General features: G+C 45.7%; 1 protein-coding gene across 1 annotated transcript in view; it reads left to right on the top strand.

Annotated features, from left to right (window-relative positions):
- Positions 1-617: 617 nt before the first annotated feature.
- Positions 618-20578, top strand: part of LOC139464949 (sterol regulatory element-binding protein cleavage-activating protein-like) — a 47306-nt gene continuing 27345 nt past the window's right edge. Inside the window, exons 1-10 of the mRNA XM_071246579.1 lie at positions 618-670; positions 2673-2861; positions 3549-3705; positions 4085-4245; positions 4732-4869; positions 12236-12315; positions 13800-13914; positions 14658-14839; positions 15874-16000; positions 20165-20277. Of these exons, the coding sequence (XP_071102680.1) occupies positions 2746-2861; positions 3549-3705; positions 4085-4245; positions 4732-4869; positions 12236-12315; positions 13800-13914; positions 14658-14839; positions 15874-16000; positions 20165-20277 (1189 nt within the window). The 5' untranslated portion in view covers positions 618-670; positions 2673-2745. The remainder of the gene's footprint in view (positions 671-2672; positions 2862-3548; positions 3706-4084; positions 4246-4731; positions 4870-12235; positions 12316-13799; positions 13915-14657; positions 14840-15873; positions 16001-20164; positions 20278-20578) is intronic.

Here is a 20578-nt window from a genome sequence, read left to right as displayed (position 1 = left end):
GGCTATATTGGATATACTTGTTTCAGTGTCTGTATGACAGACTTAAATGGACGTTATGTAATAGGTATGGAGGTTCTCACAATGCAAGGAACGGTATATGGACGCTGTTATACATATTGTAAATAGTTAGTAGTATCATGGGAATTATTATCACCTCCGAAGCCTCCATGTTTTTATTTCTTGTCCTTTCATGATTCTTACCAGTCATTTCTGGATTCTGCATCGTCACTTCATTTCTTAAATAATTGTTTCTATTCAAGTCTCTATATTTTGCTGTTCAATATCTGGGGGTCTAGATGACTCCCTGACAACATATCCCCACATGGGAACAATGTGTGAAGCCGATTTCTGGTGCCCCCTGCCCTGATATAGCCGGAATAAAACGGTGTAAAATTATCTCACTCACTCACTCACTCCCTGAGACTATATATTGAAAATATGCACAAAACGCCTACCTCCCATTCTTATCATAGATTAAAGGATAGATTCATCGTTTACTAAATGTGGCACTGAAACGAAACCACTCTAAAATGAACTTCAACTTATTTTCAAATATGCTAGTAAAGCCTTATTAAGTCTAGAATGAAAGCGGAAACGAAATTGTCATGTTCCGGATTTTACAGTGTTTGTTCTCAAGTACTTCCGGTCATGGAAAACATACCCGATTTGTGTGAGTTTACATTGTTTCAGACGGGATAGGCCTCGTGATTTTATTATTTCATAATTTTAATTGTTTATCTTGTGTCGTTTTATTCTTACTGGGTGGGAAATATTGAAGATTGGTGATGCTATCCTAATCTAATTCCCGCTTCGTCTCGGTAGCTTCCCGACTCAGAAAAAAAACATGAGGGCCTACCTCAGGTGATCCTGGGTGAATCATAGTCTATTTATTGCCAGGAATATTTTGTACTTGGCAGCTTGAAAGAGCAAGAAATATATGTATGTATAATAATTCCCTCAATTTGTTCAGCATTTTGTGTTGTCAAGGTGGAAAGATATCCGACTGTAGCCATGCTTCAAATGTTGCCGGACGGGGGTTAGGGCAACCTAACCTTACGCTTACTCTTACTCTACATCTATACATGACTTTTTGATACTTAAGGCAGGGCTTGTGATTTTTAAAAAAATCGACGCAGGGGTTACGTGCGAAAAAATTTCCATCGTTACAAGGATGGAGTAAGACCATTGGAAGCAGTGAAAATTCCTACTCGATTGAGATGATAGTCAAAGTCAAAATTAGTTTATTTGTGTGTAGGCCTTTGGCCCATAGGCCCATTTTGCCCATACAAGAAATGCAATGTCAATAATTTAATGGGAAACATGTTACATGGATTTTACGACATCATGTCTTTTTTTGTATACATAATATACATAATATTGCAGACGTTTTGATAAATCATCCTTAGTAGTACACAACAAACTTTTAAATTTTTATGTAGTTGGAAATTTCCAATACAATTCAGGCAAATAAACTTTACATAGTTCAATATAATGTTTACAGATCAATACGAAATGATATTCTTCTTTAACAGACATCGCTAAGAGGACACATACGGAAACATGATTCAATAGATTGCCATCTACCCTCGTTATGTCATAAAGGTAACACATTACATCTTAATTTAATAAAAACACTGCGTACATGTTTACTATTGTAAATACTCAAATATCTTCAGGTTCAAACAGTGTTTTATATTCTTTATACATCACATATCGGGTACTATTGTTGAGCATGTTGAGTGTTGACATCCAGTTTTGACAAAATTCATGTAGAAGATGAATACCCCAATGAAAGCTATATTGTCCCTAAACTGTATAGCAAACTGTATTTGACTAGTTCAAGCATGGTACAATGAAAGAGAAGTTATGATCAAAGAACATGTGTATTAGACACACAAAGCATGATTAGACATTAGATCAGCTGTTTGAACTTCTCAGACATCAAATAATGATCGAATGTTGAGGGACCAGTCATTTATTTTTTATTTTAACAGGGTGAAAAGAGAATCAGGGGAGGGTCGCAGAAAAATATGATAGTCCCTAGGGGAGGGTCATAAAAAATAATACACATACCGGTATATTTGCAGGGTCATGAAAAAAAGCCTGGCTCTTTGCATCATTTTCAGCAATTTTACTGCTCTCGGATAGACAATAAATAGTTGAGCTAACTTGACCAAAAGGACTGTTACTTGATTCAGGCTTGACAGGTGGCTTGAGTCGCTGATTGTATTTGTGTTGTTTGTTGCAGGTTATATTCCAAGATGACTAGCTGAGACTACCATGTTAGAATGTTACTTGATTCAGGCTTGACTGGTGGCTTGAGTCGCTGATTGTATTGGTGTTGTTTGTTGCAGGTTATATTCCAAGATGACTAGCTGAGACTACCATGTTAGAATGTTACTTGATTCAGGCTTGACTGGTGGCTGAAGTCGCTGATTGTATTTGTGGTGTTTGTTGCAGGTTATATTCCAAGATGACTAGCTGACACTACCATGTTAGAATGTTACTTGACTCAGGCTTGACTGGTGGCTTGAGTAGCTGATTGTATTTGTGGTGTTTGTTGCAGGTCATATTCCAAGATGACTAGCTGACACTACCATGTTAGAATGTTACTTGACTCAGGCTTGACTGGTGGCTGGAGTAGCTGATTGTATTTGTGGTGTTTGTTGCAGGTCATATTCCAAGATGACTAGCTGACACTACCATGTACACGGGCACACAGCTGTGGGCTAACTTGGTCACGTGATGATGCAGTCAGTACGGGAGAGGGTGGCACAGATCTACTTTACCCATGGACTGTTCTGTGCCAGTCATCCCTACTCAATCATCGTCTCTGTCATCTGTGTCATCATTTTTACATGGTAAGGCCACAACAGTACATTATTTGTTCTTCTGGTCATTCTCCCAAAGTAAGGAGGAGGAGGGCTGTCATCATCTGTGTCATCTGCGTCACTGACTGATTGTTGTAATTGTACGACACAACAAACACTGGGAACCAATTTAAACCCCTGTGGTGGATATTTTCGTTTGGGTGATGCACTCACCATCATTGACAAAGGACAAAATACTACTACTGCCCCTCTGTAAAAAAAAAACAGTAAAAAAAGACGGTCACAAATACTTTTTTTTGCATTCTCAAGGTGTTTCAACATCACTGATCATGCTGATGTATTTAAAGCACCATTGATCGCTGAAAAAAAATCATGTGTTCTTTAACTTCTTTTGAGTAGTATGTACTATGGAAATGACATTGGGGGCACGGGTGGCTCAGTCGTCACGATTTGCTGTGCAGAGTTGCGTCCCTTGGGCATGCCAGAAACCTATGATTGTGGGTTCGAATCCCGATTCGCCCCGATTATGTTTCTAGGTTTGTCAGAACCATACCCGTGCTCGTGGGTTTCACCGAAGTGGTAAACGTCTGAGATCTGCATCACTTCGGGCTTTCCTCCCACGTTAAGCTGACACGCCATGATATAACTGGAATACTGTTAAAATCGGCGTTAAACCCAACTCACTCACTGGAAATGACATTTGTGCTTGTCCTCCAGTTATCCCTTATCCAACCTACCTCTGCCTGGCAACACCCCCCTGGAACACGGCATGGCCCTCAGCGAGTTCAAGAAACACCCCTCCCTGGGCGTGTCTCCCATTGCAGTGAAGAAAGCACCCCGAACACCAGGGGAAGACATGAAACTCCCTAGATGGGTAAGTCACAGTCACAAACAGTCCTCAGGAAGCATTCGGAACAGCATATCTAATTTCTGTTTGTCGTAAATGAATGTAACTGTCAGTTCTGAATGCCATGTTGTGGCTATTTTATAGCCTGTCATTTCTTAGCACCATGTCGTGAACAACCAACAGGATGTACAGTGCAAGCGAACATTTGTGAATATTACAGTTTGTGTCGTTCGCAATTCCGAGATTTCTGAATCTGCGACAGAAGTCGTATAAACACATATAGATGAGACTCTTCGACTGACAGCTTGTTGTGTTCATAAAATTAGAATGAAATAGGAGAGTGTGATCATTGCTGAATCACTAAAACAGATAAACACAAATTACGACTTACTTTTCTTTTTTACAGATTGTTGGGGATCCAGTAGGAGTTGTCCAGCAAGTGGTTGTCAAGACAACAGTGTCGCCGTGGCAACCACAAAATCATATACCAACAGATGCATTCCGTCCAACCCTAGCTAAAGTGTTTGAAGTCCTAGAGCATGTTGAGCATGCTAGAGTTGTCAATGGGTACGGTACACACATAGTATATGCTAGTCATAGGCTAGGAAGCAATAACCTTGTTTTTGGCACTGCCATCAGCACGACCTGTGAAGATCCGGGGTAGAATAGATCTTCAGCAACCAATGCTTGCCGTAAAAGGCGACTATGCTTGTTGTAAGAGGCGACTAACAGGGTCAGGCTCACTGACTTGGTTGATGCGTGTTATCGATTCCAATTGCATGGATCAATGCGCATGATATCAAAACACTGTATTGTCTGGTCCAGACTCGATTATTTACAGACCGCTGTCATATAGCCGGAATATTGCTGATTGCGGCATTAAACAACAAACCCAACCCTAAACACTGATAGACTCCTGACATTCGTAAGATTGAAGTCACTTTGTGGAATGGGTCAAGAGCGTGGTACCTGGATAGCCCATCCAAGCCTGGCTGAGGCTGAATTACTTGAAAAACTTGGAGGTTGAACATTTGCCATTTGGTCTGTCCGCAGTGGTGTGGAGGTGTCTCTGTCCAATGTGTGTCTGCGTGTGGCCGAATCGGTCAAGTGGATCAAGTTCCGCCATGTCCTGCCGCAGTATGACTGCCTAGTTGTCTCCCCTGCCAACTTGTGGATGAAAGACAAACACAGGTAACTTCAAAGTACCAGTTATATCCATGTATAAGTTCTGGTTTTATTCTTGAATGTGTTTTGGTTTAATCGTTATGTAAGTGCTGCGAAAATCCTTGAATTAAGTGCTGGTTAAATCCTTGTATAAGCATGACAAGTGCTGGTTAAATACTTGAATTAAGTACTTGTTCAATTCTTGTATATGTGAGCATGATAAGTGATGGTTAACTGCTTGAGTTAAGTACTGGTGAAATCCTTGAATACGTTCTGGTTTAATCCTTGAAAAGGTTCTGGTTTAAACATAATGCAAGTGCTGCTTAAATGCTTGAATAAGGTGCTGCTTAAATTCTTGAATTAAGTGCTTCTAAGATCCTTGAATTAGCATAAAAAGTGTTAAATGCTTCAATTAAGTGCTGCTTAAATACTTGAATTAAGTGCTGGTTGAATCCTTGTATTAGCATTATAAGTGCTGCTTAAATCCTTGAATTAAGGGCTGTTTGAATTAAGTGTTGCTTAAATTCTTGAAATAAGTGCTGGTTGAATCCTTGTATTAGCATGATAAATGCTGCTTAAATCCTTGAATTAAATGCTGGTTAACTCCTTGAATTAAGTGTTGCTTAAATCCTTGAATAAAGTGCTGGTTAACTCCTTGAATTAAGTTTTGCTTAAATTCTTGAATAAAGTGCTGGTTGCATCCTTGTATTCAGGTTCTTAGCATGATAAGTGCTGCTTAAATCCTTGAATTAAGTGCTGCTTGAATTAAGTGTTTCTTAAGTTTTTGAAATAAGTGCTGGTTGAATCTTTGTATTAGCATGATAAGTGCTGCTTAAATCCTTGCATTAAGTGCTGCTTGAATTAAGTGTTGCTTAAACTCTTGAAATAAGTGCTGGTTGAAACCTTGTATTAGCATGATAAGTGCTGCTTAAATCCTTGCATTTAAGTGCTGCTTGAATTAAGTGTTGCTTAAATTCTTGAAAAAAGTGCTGGTTGAATTCTTGTATTAGCATGATAAGTGCTGCTTAAATCCTTGAATTAAGTGCTGGTTAACTCCTTGAATTGAGTGTTGCTTAAATTCTTGAATTAAGTGCTGGTTGAATCCTTGTATTCAGGTATTAGCATGAAAAGTGCTGCTTAAATCCTTGAATTAAGTGCTGCTTGAATTAAGTGTTGCTTAAATTCTTGAAATAAGTGCTGGTTGAATTCTTGTATTAGCATGATAAGTGTTGCTTAAATCCTTGAATCAAGTGCTGGTTAACTCCTTGAATTGAGTGTTGCTTAAATCCTTGAATCAAGTGCTGGTTAACTCCTTGAATTGAGTGTTGCTTAAATCCTTGAATTAAGTGCTGGTTAACTCCTTGAATGAAGTGTTTCTTAAATCCTTGAATTAAGTGCTGGTTAACTCCTTGAATTAAGTGTTGCTTAAATCCTTGAACTAAGTGCTGGTTAACACACTCCTTGAATTAAGTGTTGCTTAAGTTCTTGAAATAAATGCTGGTTGAATCCTTGTATTAGCATGAAAAGTGCAGGTTAAATGCTTCAATTAAGTGCTGGTTAAATCCTTGAATTAGGTGCTTGTTAAATGTTTAATTAAGTGCTCGTTAAAACCTTGTATTAGCATGATAAGTGCTTGTTAAATGCTTCAATTAATTGCTGGTTAAATCCTTGCATCAGTTCCAATTTATTACATTAAGTAATACGTTACCACTGTTATACCAAGGCTGTTGTCTCCCACAACTGCTGCTATAGCGAAATCTACCACAGAGATCTCAATTACCTCATGCAGCACGTGCAGAGCCACCTAGCTGCCATTGTGACACCCTTCACTCTTGTCTCTTCGCTTGCTCTTGCAAGACGTACAATAAACTGCTCAAGCGTTCCTGTTTCTCCGACCATTCGGTGATATTTATTACTGTTTATTCTCTCTAATAAACTGTGCTTTTACGGGGCGATTGCTGTAACTACGCTTGGAAATATTTTTCCCGCCAAAAGGAAATATTTTTCCCGCCCTTTTTTTCTATATACTTGCGGGGTGTCTCGTATGCACGTTGCGTCTTACGTTCCCCTGTTCTAGTATATCTTGGGGTTTTTACATCACTTATTCCTCTATATGTTATATGTGTATGTTCTATATTCCCATTGCTCGTTTATTTTCTTGTGAAAATACTCGTTTGTGACTATTTGTGGTGCGTGTGTTGTAACCATGTTTTGCTCTTTGTTCATAGTACAAACAAAATGTCTGACATGGATGTTTCGCCGTCCTCCACCCCCTCTACCCCCGCAACCAGGAGCTGCGGGGTGTGCCGCAAGCGAGCGCTACTGGCTGTATGTGCAGTCCGTTTCCACCCCTGTGGTGGCCGGCTCGTCCGGTCGGGGTCCCCTTGCGGGTACTACCACCACGGCTGCGGCGGATCCCTTGGCGGCCCGTGGGCTGTCCGGGGATTCCGTCGCTGCATTACTTTCATAACTTGTGGACTCCAAGCTGGCGGCCTTATCTCAGGATAGGCCGCTGGCTGTTCCGTCCCCGGCCACTTTGGTGGCCGCGGGGTCCACCGGTACGGCGGCGGCTCCCGTGGTCACCGGTCCTACCCCCGAACCGTTGCTCCCGCTATCGGTTAAGGAACGCGTGGCCATGGTTTATGACCTCTTTGAGGACATGCCCCGGCCGGTACCGCGGGGAATCCACGACTGTGGGTTCCTCCGAGGTATACGATGAGTCTTCCGACATGCCTTTCCCCGCATCAACCTTGCTGCGCGGTATCAAGCCTTCCTTGGAGAACGCGTTCGCGGCGGCCTCCGGTCGGGGTCTCCCGTTGCCTCCGACGTCGTGGAGAAAGGGTTTATTCCCGGTACATGACCTTGCCTTTCCCGAGGCTGGTCCTACCACGGAGGCCCATGTTGAGCGGTTGGGTGTCCGTGCCCCACCGGCTGCTACGGTAACGCAAGCTACCTTGCACCAGCTGGACGCCCTCGCTCGGCACTCCATGTCTCACGGAGACACTTACTTGGCTGCAGCGGCCAGTCTGGTCGAAGGTTCTCCCACGGACCGTGACCAGTGCATTTACAACTGCCTGCTCAGTTTAAATGCTTCCCTGGAGTACGTTGCCGAGGACTCTCGGCACACACTTGCTCTTGTTGGGTCCCTGCATAGGCGCCTGGGTGCCGCTCCTAACCGGAGCGCGCCCCAGGCTGCTGCGGCCGGTAGGTCTAAGGGGTCGGGTTCTTCTTCCTCTGGGAAGTAGCCCCGCCCTGAGGGCTCCGGTATGGGCAATCAGCTGCCCTTTCGCGGGAAGACGGGGAACTGGGGGAAGCCCAAGTCGTCTAAGGACGGCAAGGGCCCCTCCAGGTGACTCTCATTGGAGAGTTCGTATGCCGACAGCGCCAACTTCGGTTGGCCCTAAGGCGAACCCGAGTCACTTGGCCCTGAACAGTTGCGCCTGCCACAGCCTGTCAGGCCCCCCTTTCCTTCCCCAGTGGGAGCCAGACTCCAGACTTACTGGGAGAATTGGGAACAAGTGTTCGACGACCCGTGGGTGGTCAACACGATTCGGTACGGCTATCGGCTCGATCTCAAAGAGAATCCGCCGCTCACAGTTGCCCCGTCGGCAGGTTTCTATTCGGAAACCGATCTTCCCTTCCTCGCCGATGCCATCGGCAGGTTGGTGGAGAAGAGGGCAGTTCGGGAGTTAGCTCTACCAGAAATAACACCGGGGTTTTACTCCAGGATATTTCTAGTTCCCAAGAAGGACAGTGCCGAACTCAGAATGATTCACAACTTGAAATCGTTCAACGAGTTCTACCTGCGCAAGCCGCCCAAGTTCAGAATGTTGAGCTTGGCGGACCTGAAAGCACTGATCATGCCGGCCGACTGGCTCGCTTCGATCGACCTGAAGGATGCTTATCTGCATGTTCCGATTCACCCGGTTCATCACAAGTATCTCAGGTTTGTCTTTCAAGGCAGGCACTACGAATGGGTTGTACTCCCATTCGGTCTTTCATCCGCTCCCTGGCTGTTCACCCGGTTAACCACCCCCATAGTGGGGTTCCTCCACCGGAGGGGTGTCCGGTACTTCGCGTACCTGGACGACTCGCTAGTAGCAAATCGAATGACGGACACCCTGTCACGCCATCTCGTTTTCGCACGTCGGCTCTTGGAGCAATTGGGGTGGATTGTCAATCTCCCCAAGAGCGAGTTAACCCTTTCTCAGAACTTGCAGTTCATCGGAGGTCGGTTCAACACGGTGTCCCATCGCCTCTTTGTCCCCCCAGACCGGTGGCACAAAATTCAGGCGATGATTGCCAAAGTCTTAGCGGTGCAACAGACTGTTCCCTTTTGGGAACAGCTGTTAGGGCTACTTGTATCAGCCCAGGCCTGCACCGAGCGGGGTCGGCTCCAACTCCGCCCGCTGCAACGGTTTTTAATCCAGTTGTTAGCTACGGAGGTGAACAGTGCGACCGTCGCCCTCCCGGATCGGCTCCAACCGCATCTGGAGTGGTGGACGGTCCCTTACAATGTCGTATCAGGAGTCTCTATGCGGCCCTACCGGGCCACGTTGACCCTGTATACAGACGCCTCTCTAGTGGGCTGGGGCGCCCATCTAGAGGGGGAGGTGAGCTCGGGGCTGTGGTGCGTAGACGAACTAGGTCTTCACATCAATTGTCTCGAGTTCAAGGCAGTGATCAACGCAGTCAATCACTGGAAGCATCGTCTCGTCGACGCCCGGCTCATGCTGGCGACAGACAACACGACGGTAGTGTCCTATGTGAACAAACTGGGGGGAACCCACAGTCACTCGCTACTCGATCTCATGTTCGAGTTTTACGCTCTGGTGGACAGTGTCCCGTGCCAGATACGCGCCCGTCACATCCTAGGTGTGCGGAACGTACTGGCCGACGCTCTATCGAGGCCTCAGGATCCGAGCCCCACAGAGTGGATGCTGAACCCAGTAGTGTTTCAGTGGCTGTGCGAACGTTTGGGTCGTCCGATGGTCGACCTGTTCGCAACGCGGTTCAACAATCAACTCCCGTTGTTTGTATCACCAGTCCCGGACCCGAGGGCCATCAATCACGATTCTCTCGCGTTAGACTGGTCGGGCTTGGACGCTTATGCTTACCCGCCGACAGCGTTGATACCACACATTCTAAGCCGGCTTCGAGGAGTTCGCTGTCGAATGTTACTGATCGCGCCCATGTGGCCGAACAGATCGTGGTACCCCGACTTGCTGACCCAGGTCACGCAGTCGCCACTTCCACTGCCTGTGAGACCGGATCTCTTGATCCACCCTCACACCCGTCAGCTTCATCCAAACGCAGGGCAGTTCAATCTGCACGCTTGGATGTTGTCACCGAGCGTCTGAGGAGTAAAGGTTTTTCTCGCCGGGCGTCTCGGGCATACGTTAGTATGCATCGTGATTCTACCCAGAAGGTGTATAATGCACGTTGGGTTATTTTCACGAAGTGGTGTTGTAAACATCACATTCATTCGCCAGATAAGGTATCTGTGCAGGATATTGCTCGTTTCATGTCTCACTTGCGAGAGACCCGGAAACTCTCCGGGGGTTCCATTGCCAACTATGTCTCGTCCGTTGCTATGGTACGGGACGTTGCTATGGGTACCAGTCTCTCCAAAGAGCCGGTGATACGGGGTATTATCAAGGGTTTCAAACAGCACGATCTTAAGAAGGGCCGCCTTCGGGCACCGGCCTGGGATCTTTCCCTAGTGTTGCAATCACTTACGGTCGCCTGGGCCTGCTCATGGGCTTCGTCGCCGAGAATCGGGCAAACGGAGAGAGAATTCACTGTAAGATCACTCAAAGAAATCTTACATCCTGCTGATACTGAGGACAGAGTGCTGTGTCCGGTTAGGGCCCTTAAGTATTATCTTAAGGCTTCGAATGAACGTAGACAAGGGCGTGACCGTCTGTTCATATCGTGTAACCCTAATCGCACGGTTGACATAACTCGCAACTCGATTGCGTTGTGGCTTCGTTCTGTCATCAATCTGGCGTACCGGTCTCGGGGGTTACCGGTAGCGGGGTCAAACCCGCACGAGATCAGGGCGCTAGCGGCAACATTTGCCCTACACTCGAATATCTCTGTTCGCAGAATATTACGAGGTTGTTACTGGCGTTCTGACTCGGTGTTTGCCAATCATTACCTCAAACAGGTCGCTGATGCCGTCGTGGAGAGTGTGCACCGTCTTGGCCCGCGGATCGCGGCGCAAGCGGGCACCTAAGGGGTGTGCCCAGCGCAATTCCGAACTCCTCAGGCGTCAGACCTTGCACGGTGGTCAATCTGGGTCGTCTCCAATGTTCCCACTGCCGTGGGTACAGGAGTTGGGGTCCCGCAAACCAGCGCACTCACACCACAGGTGAGGGCGGCTTTTTGTGTGCTTTGTCCTTATTTGTATTTTGACAATTATGTATTTAATTGTCTGTCGTGTATCCCAACCTTGTGATGCATGCTTACAAATACTGGAATTAGGTCACGCGCCTAATGCATACTTTAAGTAGGCTTGCTCTGGGATATACGGTCTGAATGAAATTAATTTCCCTCTTTTCGACTGTTTAACCTGATCTAAGATTAAGCTCACGCGGGTACAGTGTTCTCATCCGCTTCGGCGATGAAATACCTATCCAGTGGGGCCTTTTGGAGTCACCAATCGTTTTGGTAATGACGATTGAGCCTTACGGTATGCGCTTGACAGTGCTTTGGTATTCCTATAGGGTAACGCCTAGCTAGGTGCATGCGCATCGAGTGCTTCCGCCTTGGTGTTTACTTCCGCTGGTCGGAAGGAACGCTAGCAGTCAGGATTCGGGTTGTAGGTGCTCCCCACCGCCTACTGTGGTAGTCAGCCTCGGTATAACAGTGGTAACGTATTACTTAATGTAATTTGTAGAATTTTCCTATTCGGAATATTCTATAAGTAATACGTTACCACTGGGCTGCTGCCCGCCCGTCCGTCCCCCGAGCACTTGCTCTCGCAAGAGACAAGAGTGAAGGGTGTCACATGGCAGCTAGGTGGCTACTCACGTGCTGCATGAGGTAATTGAGATCTCTGTGGTAGATTTCGCTGTAGCAGCAGTTGTGGGAGACAACAGCCTCAGTATAACAGTGGTAACGTATTACTTATAGAATATTCCGAATAGGAAAATTCTACAAAATCCTTGAATAAGTTCTGGTTTAATCATGATGTAAGTGCAGTTTAAATCCTTGTATAAGCCGACAAGTGTTTGTTAAATGCTTGAATTAGGTGCTGGTTAAATCTTTGAATAATAGTTTATCTTTTAATATAAACTTACAACTGTCCTAGCTGCGAAATCTGCTTGTGAGACGGAGGTCTGATGTGTACGTATCATTACTTCAACCATGACAACTTCTTCTCTTCCAGGTATCATAAAGATGCTGAAATAATTAAAACAGTTTATCAAAAATTCGGACAAACTTTGGAATCATCTCCAACACTGAAAGGTAACCATGGTAACTGACATTAGACTCTAAACACGAGGCAGATTGTTGAAAATTACGTATTTGTTATTTTAGGATTAGATTCTTGTGAGAGAATATTCATCTATTAAAAGAAAAAAATTCAAGAGAAATAACTTTCTGCATTGCCCATCTCTCAGTGGAATGGTTATTTACATGCTGCCATTAGGCTAAAAAAAATAATAGTCTTGGTTCTCAGGCACCGCCCGCATCATCATGAAGTCTGTCGCACGTTTCGGTTTTTTTCCATTTTCTAGAAATAATCCTTATACTTAAAAACAATGTGATCCAATATAGCACACAGTTACTTTCCTTTACATGCGCACTGCTTTACTGCACATCTTGTGTTATGGTCATGGCGGCAATAGGAGTTTGTATGCTTGTTTATGTAGGGAGGCCCTTTCCCAGGTTGATGGTACACTGTTTATTTGGTTACATACTCAGTAGAGGACGTAACGTGTACGCGAGACGGCTCTCCCGTCTCGCGTACAAGTGACCACCTAAGAGGGGGTCACTCGTATGCGTGACGGCCTGGCAGTGGACCATGGATTTCTGCATGTTGCACAAAAATGTCTCTACAAGCGTTACTAGTTTGAATAAACAAAATAACAAAAATGAAACACCACCCGCCCGCACTATATTTTCAAAAGTCATTACCTGAGAACCAATTCTTTTATTTTTTCAAGCCTTATATTGTAGTGATATTGCTGACTACAGCATAAAGCAATACAGTTTTATTGAAATCTCATCTTTTACTCTCCGTCAACAGAATCAACGACTGACAACAGATCGTGTTGACAAAGTAACAATGTTGTAGTGCTGAATAGTCTAAGAAAACCAACATCTGATTAGCAATCAAACATGTGCAAATTTCATTTTGGCTGATTGTTCAAAGTTCATTGAGAATATTGACAGTTTAAGGGCGAATACAGCATTTTCTAAAGGGAGGGGTCCAAACAATCAAAATCCTCTCTCAGTCAATTTTACTGCCTCCAACATACAACATTTGGTTTTCAAAAGGGGTGTGTCCAGACACCCGGGACCCCATCTCTGGATAAGCATGTGCAGTTTACTTTCATTTTCAGTTTACAGATATTAGATATGCTGTTCTGAATGCTTGGCTTTTTGAACAGAGAAGGGGCAGTCGGGTAGCCTGGTGGTTAAAGCGTTCTCTCGTCACGCCGATGCCCAGGGTTCGATTCCCGACATGGGTACAATGTGTGAAGCCCATTTCTGGTGTCCCCCGCCGCGATATTGCTGGAATATTGCTAAAAGCGGCGTAAATCCATACTCACTCACTCACTCACTCATTCATTGAACACAACTGACATGACCTCACTATGAGGATAGGTCAGATCTTGACAAAGACATCAAGTTGAGTAACAGACCTGATTATTTATACTGGTACCAAAAATTGATTATGGCACGTATGACTCATTGCCAACATAAGCAAGGGATGGTTGTTTCAGATGTGTTGTTCGGAGTGCCATGGAAGGAGACGGGCGTGTCCCGGTACTTCATCCGCAATCGCCAGCGAGTTATAACCTTTGCCATATCCATCATCATGAGGAACTACAGTGCAAGGTAGGCCTGCCCAGTGGGAGCTGACGCTTAATTGTACCATGGTGATGTTTGGATGGAACTAGGTTAGAAACAGGTACTGGTTTTGTGGTTAAAATAGGTGTACCACGCAGTAAAAAAATGGTTATTTACAAAATATTAAGTCCAATTAATGAAGAGACTCATGAAAATGATGATGATGATGATGATGATGATGATGGCTACAGTTGGGTAGTACCACAGTACATTATCAATGTGGTCATTGCATACAGTGTGTTCGTGAAGCAAAGACTTGTATATTTTGAATTTGAATTCTTACATGAATCATTGGTCATAGTTGTAGGCTAACATATGGTCAATTTAACATACAGACCAATCTGTTAGTAAGTTTTTTAAGTGCCCTGTACCAAGACCCAAAATATGACATTGTATGTCAGTATTTTGTGTATATTACAGAAGGTTTTGGGGGAGAAGTGTTGAAGGTGTATATAATTGTTTAGTGACTATTAGCAAAGAAGTTGAAAATTGATTGACATCTGAATTTAATTTGTTCACAACTGCACGAAAAATGGATGTAACTTGTTTATTAATGTTTATGGTTTTAATATGCACCCATTTTGTCAGTTATTATGGCAAATATGGTAATTATGGAGACTAAGAGTGACTGTTTGTATTCTCTCCAAATGCACTTTTTTTTTGCATGTGTAAATTATATAAGCTTCATCAATGAATTCTACTAGTATGAAGTGGTACTTATCTGCCCTTAGTTTTGTGGATTCCCTGAAGAGGGAGCTGGAGCATCACTACCCAGAAACATCCCTCCATGGTAACGTCAGTGACAGCGACCGGGTCGTCCACCTCCACTACCGAGACATCAACTACTTCGTGGAGTACACCCCTCTCCTCGTCACCTACTTTGTCATCCTCATGTACCTCTACTTCTCTGTCCGTGAGTAGCACCGGGGGGATTCCAGGGGGGGGGTGGAGTCCAGGGTGGAATTGGTTCCCCCAACCTATGTCTGTGATGAGGAGGCATGATGGATCTGGTGGACATGGTTCATTGAGATCATCATTGGTCTTCAGCAACCCATGCTTGTCGTAAGAGGCGACTAACGGGATCTGGTGGTCAGGCTCTCTGACTTGGTTGATGCATGTCATCGTATTCAAATTGCATGGATCAGTGCGCATGATATCAAAACACTGTATTGTCTGCTGCAGACTCGATTTTTCACAGGATGCTGGCTGAATATTGCTGAGTGCAGCGTTAATAAGCCTCCAAACACATTCATTTAGCATTTTGAGCAGAATTTATGATTGCATGTGTGAAACTTTTTCCAATTTTGCGATCAGGTCTGTAAAGTTCATGTGTAAGGGTTCTTTTAATGTGTGATTAAACTCTATGGATCTGAGTGAGAAAGCTCTCCAGCACTATATTGCTTGTCATAAGAGGTGACTAAATGGATTTGGGGGTCAGGTTTTATGACTTGGTTAATTGTATGTCATTGATGACATAAGACATTGCTCATAATATCAACCACTGGTTTTTCTGACCAAAACTGTCTCACTTACATGTTGCCTTGAAAGAGCTTGAATATGTACTCTCACACATCATGGTTAAAGAACTGACCTTCAGCAATTCATGCTTGTCGTAAGAGGCGTCTAACAGGGTCGGGTGGTCAGACATTCTAACTTGGTTGGTGAATGTCATCATATCGCAATTGCATAGTTCAAGGCTCATGATGTCAATTCACTGGATTGTTTGGTCCAGATTTGATTATATACAGGTCGTCGTTATGCAGATGTAATATTGCTGAGAGCATGAGAGGTGTTGAACAACAGACTTTCACTATCAAGGACATCAAAACATGGTAGTAGAGTTGTCAGAAACAAACCTTGTTATTATTTCACCAACATGTGTGTCAATCAAAGACTTTTGATTTATAAAACTTGTGTAACTCTGTCTAACTTTGTGTATTTCTTCAGGGAAGATCGAGATGGTGAAGTCTAAGATCGGCCTGGCCATCAGCGCTTTGTTCACGGTTGTAGCATCACTGCTTGTGTCCGTCAGTGTGTGCTCTGTCTTTGGTCTGGCACCAACTCTAAATGGCGGGTAGGACTAGCTTTAGGATATGTAGTCTTATCATGTTTATTGTATGTTTATTTGAGATAGTCAGGACAGGCTGGAATAGGTCCACAGCACATATCATTAGTGTCCCTAACTTGACCAGATGGTCAGACTGTGTGACTTGGTTCATTGCATGTCATTGTACCCCATTGGCAGGGGATGTGGCTCATGATATCAATCACTGGTTTGTCTGGCACAAACTCAATTATTTACAGACCACTGAGAAACAGTAGGCCATGATTGACGGCCCAGAATTCACTGGTCAAAAATATTTTTAAAAATCCAAATTGACTAGCTATATAATGAATTTGGAAGAAGTAAGTTTAAATATGTTGGTAGTATTGGTAGTCGATGGTTTCACAGTTTCAGCAGATTCCGTCATCTTGCTGATCATATACACCAACACAAATTTGCAACATTAGTGAGAACATCAATTGCCAATTCTACAGTAGTTTTAGGGGCCATCAGATCTTCCTCCAAACTGATATAGATTCTATCAGTTCCACATTCATTTCACCATGGACTGTAGGGTAGCCTAGTGGTTAACTTGTTCCCTCGTCATGCCGGAAATCAGGGTTTGCTCCCCACTTGGGTACAATGTGTTCTCTGTCATGTTATTGCCGAAATATTGTTATAGCAGTCATAAAAACTCAACCAACCAACCACCCGCTCACTCAACCACTCACTCAACCACTCACTCAACCACTCACTCAACCACCCACCCACTCAATCAACCACTCAACCAACCACCCACACTCACTCACCACTCAACCACTTACTCAACCACCAACCCAACCACCAACCCACTCACTCACTCAACCACCCACTCACTCAACCACCCACTCACTCAACCACTCACACAACCACCCACTCACTCAATCAACCACTCACACAACCACCCACTCACTCGACCACCCACTCACACAACCACACACTCACTCAACCACCCACTCACTCACTCACTCAACCACCCACTCACTCAACCACTCACACAACCACCCACTCACTCAATCAACCATTCACACAACCACCCACTCACTCGACCACCCACTCACACAACCACACACTCACTCAACCACCCACTCACTCACTCACTCAACCACCCACTCACTCAACCACCCACTCACTCAACCACCCACTCACACAACCACCCACTCACACAACCACCCACTCACTCAATCAACCATTCACACAACCACCCACTCACTCAACCACCCACTCACACAACCACACACTCACTCAACCACCCACTCACTCACTCACTCAACCACCCACTCACACAACCACACACTCACTCAACCACCCACTCACTCACTCACTCAACCACCCACTCACTCAACCACACACTCACTCAACCACCCACTCACACAACCACACACTCACTCAACCACCCACTCACTCACTCACTCAACCACCCACTCACTCAACCACACACTCACTCAACCACTTACACAACCACCCACTCACACAACCACCCACTCACTCACTCACTCAACCACCCACTCACTCACTCACTCAACCACCCACTTACACAACCACCCACTCACTCAACCACCCACTCACTCACTCACTCAACCACCCACTCACTCACTCACTCAACCACCCACTCACACAACCACACACTCACTCAACCACCCACTCACTCACTCACTCAACCACCCACTCACTCACTCACACAACCACCCACTTACACAACCACACACTCACTCAACCACCCACTCACTCACTCACTCAACCACCCACTCACTCACTCACTCAACCACCCACTCACTCACTCACACAACCACCCACTTACACAACCACACACTCACTCAACCACCCACTCACTCACTCACTCAACCACCCACTCACTCAACCACACACTCACTCAACCACCCACTCACTCACTCACTCACTCACTCAACCACCCACTCACTCAACCACTCACACAACCACCCACTCACTCAACCACCCACTCACTCGACCACCCACTCACACAACCACACACTCACTCAACCACCCACTCACTCACTCACTCAACCACCCACTCACACAACCACACACTCACTCAACCACCCACTCACTCACTCACTCAACCACCCACTCACTCACTCACTCAACCACCCACTCACTCAACCACTCACACAACCACCCACTCACTCAACCACCCACTCACTCGACCACCCACTCACACAACCACACACTCACTCAACCACCCACTCACTCACTCACTCAACCACCCACTCACTCAACCACCCACTCACACAACCACACACTCACTCAACCACCCACTCACTCACTCACTCAACCACCCACTCACTCAACCACTCACACAACCACCCACTCACTCAACCACTCACACAACCACCCACTCACTCGACCACCCACTCACTCACTCACTCAACCACCCACTCACTCACTCACTCAACCACCCACTCACTCAACCACTCACACAACCACCCACTTACACAACCACCCACTCACACAACCACCCACTCACTCAACCACCCACTCACTCACTCACTCAACCACCCACTCACTCACTCACTCAACCACCCACTCACTCAACCACTCACACAACCACCCACTCACTCAACCACCCACTCACTCGACCACCCACTCACACAACCACACACTCACTCAACCACCCACTCACTCACTCACTCAACCACCCACTCACACAACCACACACTCACTCAACCACCCACTCACTCACTCACTCAACCACCCACTCACTCACTCACTCAACCACCCACTCACTCAACCACTCACACAACCACCCACTCACTCAACCACCCACTCACTCGACCACCCACTCACACAACCACACACTCACTCAACCACCCACTCACTCACTCACTCAACCACCCACTCACTCAACCACCCACTCACACAACCACACACTCACTCAACCACCCACTCACTCACTCACTCAACCACCCACTCACTCAACCACTCACACAACCACCCACTCACTCAACCACTCACACAACCACCCACTCACTCGACCACCCACTCACACAACCACACACTCACTCAACCACCCACTCACTCACTCAACCACTCACTCAACCACCCACTCACTCAACCACCCACTCACTCAACCACCCACTCACACAACCACACACTCACTCAACCACCCACTCACTCACTCACTCAACCACCCACTCACTCAACCACTCACACAACCACCCACTCACTCAACCACTCACACAACCACCCACTCACTCGACCACCCACTCACACAACCACACACTCACTCAACCACCCACTCACTCAACCACCCACTCACTCAACCACCCACTCACTCACTCACTCAACCACCCACTCACTCACTCACTCAACCACCCACTCACTCACTCACTCAACCACCCACTCACTCACTCACTCAACCACCCACTCACTCACTCACTCAACCACCCACTCACTCAACCACTTACACAACCACCCACTCACTCAACCACCCACTCACTCAATCAACCACTTACACAACCACACATTCACTCAACCACCCACTCACTCAATCAACCACTCACTCAACCACCCACTCACACAACCACCCACTCACACAACCACCCACTCACTCAACCACTCACACAACCACCCACTCACTCAATCAACCATTCACACAACCACCCACTCACTCGACCACCCACTCACACAACCACACACTCACTCAACCACCCACTCACTCACTCACTCAACCACCCACTCACTCAACCACTCACACAACCACCCACTCACTCAACCACTCACACAACCACCCACTCACTCAACCACCCACTCACACAACCACCCACTCACACAACCACCCACTCACACAACCACACATTCACTCAACCACCCACTCACTCAATCAACCACTTACTCAACCACCCACTCACACAACCACCCACTCACACAACCACCCACTCACACAACCACCCACTCACTCAATCAACCACTCACTCAACCACCTACCCACTCACTCAACCACCCACCCACCACTCTTTTCACAGCCTGGGACCCAAACATCATTGCCAAAAGTCATTTTATTTCTTTTTTTCATCTAAGTTTTTTATGTTTCTTGGTTTTGTAAGTCAATCAATAAATATTAAGAGGCATTACTGGAGGTTTGATGAGTAAATAGTGTGAAAATACTGTTTTCATGGTGTGGTGTGTTTCCTTCAGTGAGATCTTCCCCTACCTGGTGGTGCTGATCGGCGTGGAGAACGTCCTCATCATCACCAAGTCTGTTGTGTCGACACCCGTCCATCTTGATGTTAAGATCAGAGTGGCTAAAGGTAACTACCATACAATTTTCCATTTGTCTTTTTAAATTGAAGTCTTCCTCCATGGTCCTGAGGGGCGGTCGGGTAGCCTATTGGTTATAAGCGTTTGCTCGTCACGTCGAAGACACGGGTTCGATTCCCGACATGGGTACAATGTGTGAAGCCCATTTCTGGTGTCCCCCGACATGATATTGCTGGAATATTACTAAAAAGCGGCGTAAAATCATACTCACTCACTCACTCACTCCATGGCCCAGTACAAAGTATCACATGGTCGGTGGTTCGATCACTGGCCGCGTCATACCCAAAGACA

The sequence above is a fragment of the Haliotis cracherodii genome, unplaced genomic scaffold, assembly GCF_022045235.1.
Source record: "Haliotis cracherodii isolate W230 unplaced genomic scaffold, xgHalCrac1.p SCAF_17, whole genome shotgun sequence".
NCBI classification, from domain to species: domain Eukaryota; kingdom Metazoa; phylum Mollusca; class Gastropoda; order Lepetellida; family Haliotidae; genus Haliotis; species Haliotis cracherodii.
The sequence above is the reverse complement of the archived record's forward strand: the minus strand, read 5'-3'. Positions and strand labels throughout refer to the sequence as shown.